At 33.8% G+C, this 11,974-nt stretch overlaps 3 protein-coding genes and 1 long non-coding RNA gene across 5 annotated transcripts; 2 read left to right on the top strand and 2 right to left on the bottom strand.

Annotated features, from left to right (window-relative positions):
* Positions 1 to 2,514: 2,514 nt before the first annotated feature.
* On the top strand, positions 2,515 to 4,994 carry LOC144573137 (uncharacterized). 2 transcript variants are annotated; one of them, XM_078322839.1, is made up of 7 exons: positions 2,515 to 2,673; positions 2,757 to 3,082; positions 3,171 to 3,246; positions 3,766 to 3,941; positions 4,026 to 4,080; positions 4,214 to 4,276; positions 4,590 to 4,994. In XM_078322839.1, the coding sequence occupies exons 2-6, from the start codon at positions 2,966 to 2,968 to the stop codon at positions 4,228 to 4,230; spliced, it is 441 nt and encodes a 146-aa protein (XP_078178965.1). In that variant the 5' UTR covers positions 2,515 to 2,673; positions 2,757 to 2,965; the 3' UTR covers positions 4,231 to 4,276; positions 4,590 to 4,994. The 2 variants fall into 2 exon arrangements, with proteins under 2 accessions (XP_078178965.1, XP_078178972.1); XM_078322846.1 differs by lacking the exon at positions 2,515 to 2,673 and having other exon boundaries at positions 2,723 to 3,082.
* On the top strand, positions 3,299 to 3,514 carry LOC144573161 (uncharacterized). Its single transcript, XR_013517888.1, has 2 exons — positions 3,299 to 3,414; positions 3,462 to 3,514. It is a non-coding gene; the product is annotated as an uncharacterized LOC144573161 (long non-coding RNA).
* Positions 4,995 to 5,734: 740 nt separating the features above from the next.
* On the bottom strand, positions 5,735 to 6,552 carry LOC144573154 (uncharacterized). Its single transcript, XM_078322859.1, has 2 exons — positions 6,060 to 6,552; positions 5,735 to 5,945 (listed from the first exon to the last, which is right to left on the bottom strand). Exons 1-2 carry the CDS (start codon positions 6,400 to 6,402, stop codon positions 5,929 to 5,931), a joined length of 360 nt encoding a protein of 119 aa, XP_078178985.1. The 5' UTR covers positions 6,403 to 6,552; the 3' UTR covers positions 5,735 to 5,928.
* A 464-nt stretch (positions 6,553 to 7,016) lies between these two features.
* On the bottom strand, positions 7,017 to 10,711 carry LOC144573129 (rop guanine nucleotide exchange factor 7-like). The gene is made up of 7 exons (XM_078322826.1): positions 9,902 to 10,711; positions 9,654 to 9,770; positions 9,406 to 9,560; positions 9,237 to 9,311; positions 8,851 to 9,141; positions 7,981 to 8,337; positions 7,017 to 7,501 (listed from the first exon to the last, which is right to left on the bottom strand). Exons 1-7 carry the CDS (start codon positions 10,365 to 10,367, stop codon positions 7,124 to 7,126), a joined length of 1,839 nt encoding a protein of 612 aa, XP_078178952.1. The 5' UTR covers positions 10,368 to 10,711; the 3' UTR covers positions 7,017 to 7,123.
* Positions 10,712 to 11,974: the final 1,263 nt, after the last annotated feature.

Below are 11,974 nucleotides of genomic sequence, written 5' to 3'. Positions count from 1 at the left end.
ACGAATGTAAAAATTCGGTTTGATGTTCAGTTGACACAGTTGGATCTATGCTAATATTTGTGCGAACAAAATTGGGTAGCGGATAAAATTTGGTCTCATGTCCATTGGACCGCTCCCAAATTCATTTTTCAAAGCATCGATTAGTAAGTGCTTTAACTTGCATAGAATTTTTAGCGTAATGCACACATCTTGATATATATCAAATGGTAATTGAGCCCATCGAATCAAAGTAGGTCCAATGGGCATCGGGCCTACTTTAAATTCTATGAGATATGTCATGTAGTGGTTAATAAGGTTTTGGGTTAATTTTCTATATACCAACAAAACTTCTTCAGTTTTCTATTTACCCTTCTAAGATTTTTTGCAACAAGTGGGGACAGTTTGATGGACACTAGCACGAATGTAAAAATTCGGTTTGATGTTCAGTTGACACAGTTGGATCTATGCTAATATTTGTGCGAACAAAATTGGGTAGCGGATAAAATTTGGTCTCATGTCCATTGGACCGCTCCCAAATTCATTTTGCAAAGCATCGATTAGTAAGTGCTTTAGTTTCAAATTTTGATTTTTAAAAATTTGGGCGGCTTCAATTTGCTCAAATGATCTACATATCAAAATCTTTATCATATAATGTATTTTTTTGACCCATTAGCAAAGTCAAGTTAATGAAATTTGCTCAAATGATCTACATATCAAAATTTTAAGGCAATAATAGTATAGTAGGGAATGACATGGCAGTCCATTTGCAAAGTTTAAATAATTGATCTCAACTACTCAACATGATCTTTTATATAAATATATATATATATATATATACCGATCAAATTTTATATTTGTTATAATTATTTTACTTTTTTTTACATAGGTGGACTTGACTTAAAAATTATGAACTATATGAAAAATAGTTATTTTCTCTCTATCTAAAATAATAGTTCAAATTAAAAAAAAATAATATAAATTTTGATAGCTCAAATAGAGATCACATTTAATTGTTCGAATAAATTAAGGGTGGATTCAATTGATTCTAATTTATTTTCAAAAAAAAATATTTATATATAATTTTTTTTATATAATTTAGAGTAAAATTAACCCTATTCATATCATAAAATTTTTATATGATTCACCCCATTCACTTTTAACTTCCATAATTTTAAAAACTGACTCGGTCTCCTAAAATTAATTGTTTGAACTTTACAAATATTTTATCCAGAATAAATATTGATTTGTAATATGCATATCTGCCTCTTACAATAATTCATATCGTATACACTTCTACCAATCCAAATGTGCATTTATAAGGATGAATCCACTATTGACTATATGATGCATACATGTATTTTGAGTAGAACTATAATGTTCTTAAGTTTACTATTTTTTCGGTGAGCTTAACTTCATTAATTGGAATGATTTGAAATATTGAATCTAAACTATTAAAATTGATCTACTTCATAATTGATGCATTTACACATTTATTTATTATTTTTCAAAATAATTTATTATGAAATCAAGCGAACAAAAAATTATTTTTAATATATTATTTTTTTACGCTTAATTTTATATCAAATTAATTTGAAAATTTATAAATTTAATACTTACACGCATCATTACTAAAATAAATCGATTTCAACCATTTCACTAAATTTTTTTTGTTAATTACTAAAAAAATTCCGATTAGTAAACAAATCGAATTAAAATTAGATCAAGAGTTAAAGTCGTTTGCGGCCGAGAATTAGGGGGTGTAAATTGTTGGATATGGATTGTGGTTTTACCGTATTCTTATCCGTTATAATTTTTTGAATACATATACGGATTGAAAATTAAACGTTACGGATACAGATCGGATATCAGACAAATACGGATATTTTTAATAATTTATTTGTTAGTTACAAAACATCTATTATATTATTAAAATATTAGTCACTAATTATGTCATAGTGTTATATTGTTCATCAAAATATATATATACAATTTAATAAATCATTGGTATAATATATAATTTAAATTAATTTATTGGTATAATATATAATTTAATAAATTAATTTAAGAACATATATTATATTTATTGTGATTTAAAAATATAAAAGATCGGATACCGATAATTAAAAATCTAATTGTATTTTTATTCGTTATAATTTTTTTAATATGAATACGGATGGTCTTATCCAAATATAGATAATTTTTCCGATTCGGATCCGTACGTAATCGAATAATACCCTATTTGTTTACACCCCTACCGAGAATCAAAGCAAATCGTACATTGTCCAGACTCAGGGCCCACATGCAGTGACTAACGGTGCACGCTAGTTCAGTTCCAGTCAAACGGATCGCGATAAATGTATTGCGGCGGCCGTAGTTTACTTTTTTTATCCAGATCCACACGTGTGAGAACAAGCGGTTCAACTTGCCGACTCGACCCCACCGTCCGTAGATGCCCGGGCCCACGTGGCGCTTATCCGCACACCCCAAAGGGCCAAACCGTATCCGAATAAAAAAGATCTCCTCATCTCAAATACCAAAAACAATAAAACATATCAAATACCAAATACAAAAAAAAAAAAAAATTAAAATTAAAAGAGAAAATCCTCAAAAGTTGTGGAAAGGAGAAGTTCCATGAATGGAAACTGCCACTGGGACAGGGCAAATCTCGCTCGCTAAAAAGGAGACGGAGACGGTGTAGGAAACGAATATTTGATTCTAATAATACGGGGATTTTGATTTTGATTTATTTCTTTTTCATTTATTATTCGTGCGTGTAGGTGGAGAGGTCTTTAAAAGGGACACGAGACAAAGCGAAGAGTTGTAACACCGCCTCTCAACAAAAACTAGTAACTGCTAATTTTCTTCCCTTTCGCCTTCCCCTTTTCATCTTCGATCTTTCTGATCTTAAAGCAGAAAAACATTTGATCCATCCAGATAGAAGTTTGTTTCTAGTGGTGCAATAGTTAATCGAGGTACTTAATTCGAGATGGAGAGTAAGAAGGGAGGTGCTTCGATGGATGATTTGTTTGGTCGCAAGGAAGCTAACAAGCCCTCTTCTGGTTCTAGCTATTTCAATTCTGTGTTCGCTACCTCCCCCAATTTGGTATTGTTCTATTTTCTGATCCTTCATTGTGCTCTCAATTTGATTGAGATAGTTTGCTTGACATTTAATGCAATGTGTTTTTTAATAGGCTATGGGGAAGGAAGCAATACATGGAAAACAGAGAGGTGAGAGTCATGCAGGGAATGGCTATGCCTACAATTCAGGTACTTCCCTTCCTTCTATCTGTCTTTTTTTTTTCTTAATTTCTTTTTGTTTACATTTTCAACAATGTCCCAACTGTTAATTGTATATCTACTTTGTCAACTACACGTCATGTATGAAATACAAAGTATATTTTGGCATATGAGTAAATTTTGTTTATAAATAAAGTCGTTAAATCCATGATATATCATGTCCTAATCTAACTGTAGGCTAAAAGCTTTTAGACTGGGGTCCAAACAATTATTATAATATAAAATTATAAAAATGATTGTCTAAATTGATGTGTGTGAATATAGATTCTCTTGGATATTCGATGGCAAAATCTATCTATAATTGTGCAAACACAGTTTTCATTGTTAATTATGCATGCTGACTTTACACCTACTTTTCTGTTTTTGCACTATTAGCACAATTGCCTGATTAAATACTGTGTGAAATCCTCCTAATTGTGCAGCTATTGATCAAAATACAAAATTGTTAAGGCGTGTAATGTAAAATTCAAATTTGTTTGATCATTGCAGATGTTAAATCTCAAGGTAGCCCTACAAAGAAACAAACTGTGTACACAAAAGATGGCAAGTCATATACTTCAAATGAATCGGCCGAGTCTCCTTATTTTGGTTCATCGGTGCATTACGGAGGTCGTGATTTTTACGGTGGCTCTCCACCTAAGCACGCTGTAGAAACCTCTAAAAACGTGAGTAACAGAAACAATTATTTTTAATTAGAGAGAAACTGTACTTTTAATTACTGTCAACTCATTTTGTGTATTTAATTTCAGTACAAGGATGACAATCAGGACGGTTCAGTTGCTACTAGAGGTGACTGGTGGCAAGGTATAATATAATATCTTAGGAATACTCTTTTTTAAGTTTTTGTTTTTAAATTTAATAAATCTCTGTGCACATTCTTTCTGTATACATTTTTTTAAGATGATTTATTGATTTGAGAATTTTTTTGGTTTATCAGGATCGCTCTATTACTAAGCAAGCTTCTTGTTAATAGCTCTCTACATATATAGATATTAATAAGGTGAGTTTATGAATATCTTTATTAAATCACTTTGTTCGCATACCGTTTTTCCTGTTCTAGACTGCCTTTTGATAACTCTCCGGTTTTTTTATTTGTTTTTAAAACATATCACCGCGGTCATTTCCAAAATGTCATTTATAACCTTCTTACTAAGCTTTCTTGGCCATGTAACCTTTTATAAGGCAATGGAACCATGCTAATTAGATGTTAAAATTGGGTTGTACTCTTTGTTGACATAGGAACAAAGTAATAATAGTAATGTATACTTTATTTTAGTACTACGTAACTGATGATATAACGGGATACGATGCAGGTACTTGGTGGAACTAGCTGTCCATTTCGAGTAATGCTGAAAGTAGTCGAGTCGGCATCTGTTCTTAGGTGTATGCAACATTTTGATGCGTCATCCTATATCTGAACAATTGCAAACTATCTCTGTTTTTTTCTGTGAGATCTAATCTATAGAAGTGTAGTTTTGATGTCAGGTTAAACTGTAGAAAATAAAGTAGACGCTTATAACGGGTTTCTCTTGTTAAGATGTTAAGAGGCTAGAGAGCTTGGTTTGCGTAGCTTTTTTCGGTGTATGTTGAAACAGAGTCTAGTGTCTACGACCACCTCCAATTGTTGTTAAAAATCAAAATTGGATGGACAGTCAGTTGTGTATTATCCTGTCAGCTAATTATAATATGTTGTTGCTTGTTTTTGATAAAAATAAAAATGTTACTCTTCTTTTTTTTTCTTTTCTTTTTACCTTGTTTCATGAGTGCTTGTTTTTTGGTGATGTAAACTGGCATTAGATAAAGAGTGCTGAGTGGTGGCAAAAAAAATTAACGGACTACTGGGTGTACTCATCATTGCAAGGTACATCTGGGTGACGTTGCATGCTGGTATTCCATTATTTTTAATTTAGAAATAAAAAATAATGAATATTCTAAAAAGGTATTGATAGTTTTTTTAAAAGAAAATAGATGAAACCACACCATTTTTCAAAAAATAAATGGAATGGTGTGGTTCCACAAGGACAGGCTGATGGAATAGCACCAATGGTACAATTCTAGGACAGAACACGGACTCCAGAAACCTACACCTGGTGGAATCATAGCAGTTCCATCTATTTTTTGAAGAAAAGAAATCAATCAATTCCTTTCCTAAAAATTTGAGTTTTTAATTTCTAAATAAAAAAAAATATATATCTGGTATTCTGTACCAGCGATTTTCCTGGTTCAGAGAAAAGTAGCTCCTATTTTATAGGCTTCATTCCAAGCCCGGTCAACACAAATTAACCAGCTATCACACTTCCTGCTAAACAATGGAGTATCGAATCAAAAAAAAAAAAAAAAAATGGAGTAGAAATACTATCTAAATTCTATAACATTTATATTTCCTTTTCCTTTCATCAATTATTAGTGCCAGAAACTAGATTTGAAGTGCAAAGGAGTATTATTGCAAGAAAAGGCATGCTGCAATTCTTCAATTATTATTAAACGTTTTAAAGTATATCATAAAGTTCAATTTATTCAATTACAGCATTACATAACTGGACATACTGAACACATGTCATGTCAAAGCAGACATACACTTAACATATAGTTTAATTTACTTCATTTTATTTTTCCCTTTTCAGAGGCACCTCTTGAATTCCAGTCCATCCTTCAAGGCAGAGTGTATGCTGCAATATATAAAACAACAATTAATAAATGATGACAATATAAACTAACTTAAAAATCTAATACCAATCACATGATTTAAAAGAAAATTAGAAGAAAATAAATCATTTTCATACCTCCACATTTATATCCAACAGGGCGGTTGGCAAAGTTGCACCTTTTGGGAATAGTTATAGCAATCTCGGGCTTAATACCGGCACTCTTTGCCGTGTTAGAAAGAAGCACAGCACACAGGCAGCCCGGGTTCTGAGTGAACGATTGCACTTGAGAGCAACATTGGCTCGACACCTGTGCATTTGCATCCGTTGCAGCCGATGCACATGGTGCCAATCTAAATGCCATAGTGTCAGGCGAGGTTTTACCACATTCACCGGCACCGTTGACTTTGTCAACGCTAATTGCACCAACAAACACAAGTGCTACAAAAAGAGCAAGGAACTTAGGAGTAGTGAACACCATTTTTGTTTCAATTTTTGAAATTATTTCAGGAATGATTTAGCTAGAGGATTCATGGGGTTTATATTGGTGTAGGGATTGTAGTGGGAGATATTAGTGGGTGTAGCACTAGATTTTGTTTAATACCTATTGTGAGGATTTTTCATTAAGTATATGATTGTCTGTTTGGTGATAGGTGCACTTAGCCTCAGTGGCCAATTTAAAGTTGCCAGGTTTTCAAGCGGTGCTTTGTGTGGTGTTGGCCGGTGCTCTTTTAATTTTTTTCAATTTTTTTTAGGTATAAATAAAGGGGGACCTAATCTTGCTCAGTTTGAGAATTTTGGGCCTAAATAATGGGTAAATGCAGGGCCGTTGTGGGCCTAATGGGCCTAGTTATTACATTTGCAGGTGAATAGATGGTTTTCATCATACATTAATCAAAGACTTGTCAATCCAAATTCCGAATTTGTAAATTATTTTTAACTGTTTGAATTCGACCAATTTTGAAGTCATTTCAATAAGTTTTGAAATAAAGTTCACACAAGGGGCAAGGGGCGAACTTAAGGACACCTAGTTTAGTTTTGAATTGAAACAATTGACAAACACTAATTTGACCATGAAACCCACACCATCATAAAGAAAAAAAGAAACAAAATTAGTCATGAGCCTTAAACTTAATCCTCACTATAGTACAATAATCAGTGAGAACTACAGTTCATAGCAACACACACACACACACACACAATCAAGCAATGTTCCTGTTCTTGGCATTCGCCTCCGCTCCAAGATATTCAGTAAGAACTTTTTTCACACCAAACCCCCGATTAGTCGACAACCGGCGATCGATCAACATAGCTCTCTCTCCATTTGCCGAGCTGACAAGTGCTGTGGGAGAGAAGCTAGGTGTGGCGTAAGCAGTGGTGAATGGAGTGCCTGAGACAGACACCGAGTATGAGACGAGAACCTTGCTGTTGCACCCGATTGTTCCATCTACTGGTTGTAGAGGATCCGCGTGCCTCGTCACCTCATCCACATAAATTAGATCATCGATCCGTGAGATTATGTTTGATGCAAGGCTCTCTAGCACTCTTGAGTAACTCTCCAATATTGATTTTCCTACATCCTGAAATTTTTAACATACAACAGAAAAATTATGTATTTTCTTATATATAAATAATGAGTGAGGCTATGCATATTAGAGATCGGCCCATACTATGAATTCATATCTCTATTTTCAAAGTTCAAACATCAATCCGAACTTTTACATTTTCTTTTAGAATTTTTTACTATTTTATAGATAGTAGAAAATCACACTGTTTTTGGATGGTCCAGAATTTTCACATCAAGTGATTTTCTACCTATCTAAACAAATAGTAAAAAGATTATAAAAATTAAAAATGTAAAATTTGGTCTCTAAGTATTTTTTTATATGAAGATCATATTTAACAGTTTAGATAAAAAATGGAGATATGGATCCATAGCACAGGTCAATCCTTAATGTAATATTAGTCAGACTCAATAATAAGTGAAACGGACGAAACAAAGTTGGTCAACAAAAATGACAGAATATAATTTGCAGTCAGGTATGAAGTGTTAACTAACCTTGTTAAATTGAATTTTGCACATATCCAAGGTTGTCTGTGTAAGACCGGGGAACCTCTGTTTTAGACAAATTAACAACCCCTCGGCTCTCTCGGCTAACAACTCTCTCTTTTCTGGATCAATTATCATATCTTTAACCATCTCCCATGATGACTTGCCGCCACCTCGGCTGGCATGACTCGGCGGTTTAACTGAAGTCCTCTTGCGCCATACAAAGACTGATGCTTCAACCCGGTTAGCGATTTCTAGCGCGTGGTGTTCTGACGATAGATCAAGACAGTCTAGCAGACACTCAGGCGAGAATTGATCCGAGGTAATGTAACGGTATATTAAGTCACCTAGACTCGCTCTTCCGTTCTGTTTATTTGCATTGCATAAGCTAGTTAAACTTCAAAGCAAGAAGACACAGATGATAACACATTATAATAGAGCAAATTCACAAAATTTCCTACACTGTCAAATGCAATTATTGAATTTCTTTTTCTCATTTCTCTATTATGAAAAGGCAGTACCACAGTACTAGACTAATTCTGTTCTTTACCAAATTTACAAGGGCCAACTTGCAATTTTTCAAAAGTTTATGGATCCATTTAAATAAGTAGTCTATATTTCTAATTGGATCTTCCCAAAAATTGGCTTTCAATTTAGGGGCATTTATAAGAAGTGTCTCATGATTCATGAGTGTAGTTTTAATCCTAGTTTCCTTAATCCAATGATTAAATCTTAAATTTCTTTAATGCGGGATTCATACATCTTAACAATAAGGCCATTTGTGCTAACAAATGAAAAGTAAAGCTGCTCCCAAAATTTCATAATTAAAAGGGGTCCTTGTGAAAATTCCCCTTACAACAGAAAAGATATAAAACAAACCTTAGGAAGTGATTCGAGATAAGATACTGGCACATCCATCTCAGCCAAGGCATTGCCATTAATTGCCATAGCAGCCTTCAAAATCTGATTGGCGCATTCACGCTTGTGATGTATTTGCTTCCTGGTCTCCTCACTTAGACCGCCAGGTGGGACCCAAGGAACAGGAAGCCACCATTTCTCTTCACGGCGTTGCACGGTTCTCCTGAAAGATGCCGATCCATCACAATCAGGCGCTGCTATCCCTTGGTCTACGTACCAAAATTCTGGTTCACTGAAACTGTCCAGTATTTCCTGATTTACAAAAATTTAAGAAGTATTAGTAATTAGCACTAGGTGAATTGAGCAATTATCAATCAAAAAATGTAACAAAATGTGTGAGATTGTACAAGAAGCATGTTATCTAGTTTCCGCAATGCAGGAAGGTTCATGAAAATATCGCATCTTGGCCGGCACGACATCACCTGAAATATACGAAATAACAAACTGACTAATTATCCAGAGAGAATTTTTTAAATATATAAAAATGATTTAATATGTATGTTATTTGTTTGTTACCTCAAGCTTTGATCCATCGGGGAAAGTTTGCCACGAGGGAATCAGCTCGACAATATGATCACTAACACACAAAATGCATTCCATTTCTCTGCGCCACATCGATTTCTTCTCTGAAGAGAGCGGCTCTAATCTCCATAATTGCCCAAACATTGTTGCTGAAAACAATTCTTAAAATTAACAAAAAACTGAAAAACATATATATATTTTTTGAAATAAGTAGATTGTTTTAACATAAAAGGATTATTTACCACAGAGGTTAGTAATGGCATTTGAGATGGCTAATGCGGTGCAAACCCCCTTTCCAGAGCCTGACATGTCTTCTCCAAGTAGCAATTTTGAAAATTTCTCCTTCATCATTTCAATTTCTATAGATGCACAATTAATTAATTACCAAAGAAATCAATACAATATATTTTTTATGAAACTTGGTATAAACATGTGAAACTACTAATCAAGAAAAGTTCTTTAAGGTGAAAGTTTAAAAAGAATAAGATACCTCGTTTTTGCTTCGCTATTATCATTTCCAGATCTCCTTTTTGGCTTTTCTCTTTGTCTTCCCGCAAATCAGAAATCAAATCCTTCTTCATTTCCCAACCGATACAACTCTCCAGTTCCTTCGCCTCCACTTCTTCTCCAGCAAATCCCTGTGGGCATTCACTCGTCATTGTATTTGTCTCTGAGCTAGAGCTACTACCGCGACACTCGGAATCACTGTACGAATCCGCATCCTTCTCCATCTCAAACAACGCTCTTTCTCCAAAAACTGGAGAAATCCAAAAAGGAGAAGCACCACCACTAACGTCTCTATCGGCGAATGGATTTCTCACGAAAAGCGCATCAAAGTTTCGAGCTTTATTTCTGAAAGGCCGTAAACCCCAAATTTCTCCAAATAGCGTTAATGGAAGGCAATGCTTGTGTGGCTCCACTGGTTTGGGAAAAGGGAATGATGAGAAGTAGTCCATATGAAGTGTTTCATCTGTGGTACTAGTGTGATTGGTAGGTTTGTGGGGGCTATTAAAATTTGTATTTTGAGGGTTAATGGAGGGAAGAAAACAAAGGCATGATTAAAGGATAGGAGTTGGGAGTGTAGTGTAGGCAGCAGCGTATAGCTTGCTATAACGCATGAATTAGATTGGGTTGTAATAAAAGAGGAGAGGGGAGGATGACCGTTGGGACTTGATGTTTGTTTAATGAATCCTAACGGTTAGTAAGTAAATAGTAATTAAGTGGAGTCGGCGTGGAAGCTACGCTCTTTCTTTTTGTCTGCTTGGTTGTCTTGTAACTGTTCGGAGACAACAAACAGAAGAGAAAGAGAAAGCTTTTACAGATAACGGATAGAAGGAATACAAGGAGAAGAAAAGGAATGGAGTATGGAGGGGTTTGAAATTGAATTGAAGATTTGAAATGAGGTGAGAAAGGTAAAAAGTGCGTAGTTGTTCCGAAGGACGTTGTAGGGAGTGGAGAAAAGCTGCAACCTTTCTTTGACTCGGAATTTGTGACCTGATGATAATTGATTCATGTAACTTAATTTTTTTATACTCTCAAAATTTGTTACATCTATGGATGCGACAGCACTTTATAGTGAGTATGACTAATATAACATCAGTGTCATTTCAGTCTATATAATATCAATTCCAAAACTTATTAAATTGAGTTCAAATGGTGAATTTAAACCGTTCAAATCGATATACTTTATTAGTTGTGCGTTTACATGTAAAATTTACTAGTTTTTGAGTTTATTTGGTATCAAGTCAAGCGGTCAAATGTTTGAGCTTTTAAGTTAATTTTAATACATTCATTTTTCAATTTTTTTGCCGCTTGATTTGATACTAAACTCGAAAATATAAAAAGTTTGCATGTAAACGCATCACTCATAAAGTAAATTGGTTTGAACGGTTTGAATTCACCATTTGAATCCGATTTGATAGATTTTGAAGTTGGTATTATATAGACTGAAATGACATTGATGTTATATTAGTCATACTTCTTTATAATTGTGTTACATTGTAGAATTTGAGAATGACTTGTGTACAATTTTATTGCACAATTAAATTCGTTATTATCATCAGTGCCGGATTCAGGATGCTGGAAAAAAAATTATCGAATTAGATTTAAATAGCTAATTAAATTTAAATCTATTAACTAATTGAATACTTGATAAAAATAATACTTTGATTTAGATATATTTCTTAATACTCTAACTTATATTAATTTTAAATTTAATCCGAATTACAAATTAAATATTATGAAACCAAAAATATTTTTAGAGAATCAAAGTCAATCAGAATCGATAAATCATCGCTGAAATTCTACATCCAGGAAGCAGCCCCCTAACTCCACATGAATCCTCCCATCATCATCATCATCATTATTATTATAAAATAAATCCATACCAATCCCACTACCTAGAAAATAATAGTCAACCAACCAATAGTCAGGATGGAGGAGCAGGTGACGGTCACGTGACTCTAGCTTGTTTCCATTAGCCAACGACTGGTAGTGGTAGATACCCGTTAAGTTAAAAATAAAGAACAAAATAATAATGCGCCATTAGAAAGTAATAAAGTAC

The sequence above is a fragment of the Carex rostrata genome, chromosome 2 (genome assembly GCF_964058835.1).
Source record: "Carex rostrata chromosome 2, lpCarRost1.2, whole genome shotgun sequence".
Lineage (NCBI taxonomy): Eukaryota > Viridiplantae > Streptophyta > Magnoliopsida > Poales > Cyperaceae > Carex > Carex rostrata.
The sequence above is the reverse complement of the archived record's forward strand: the minus strand, read 5'-3'. Positions and strand labels throughout refer to the sequence as shown.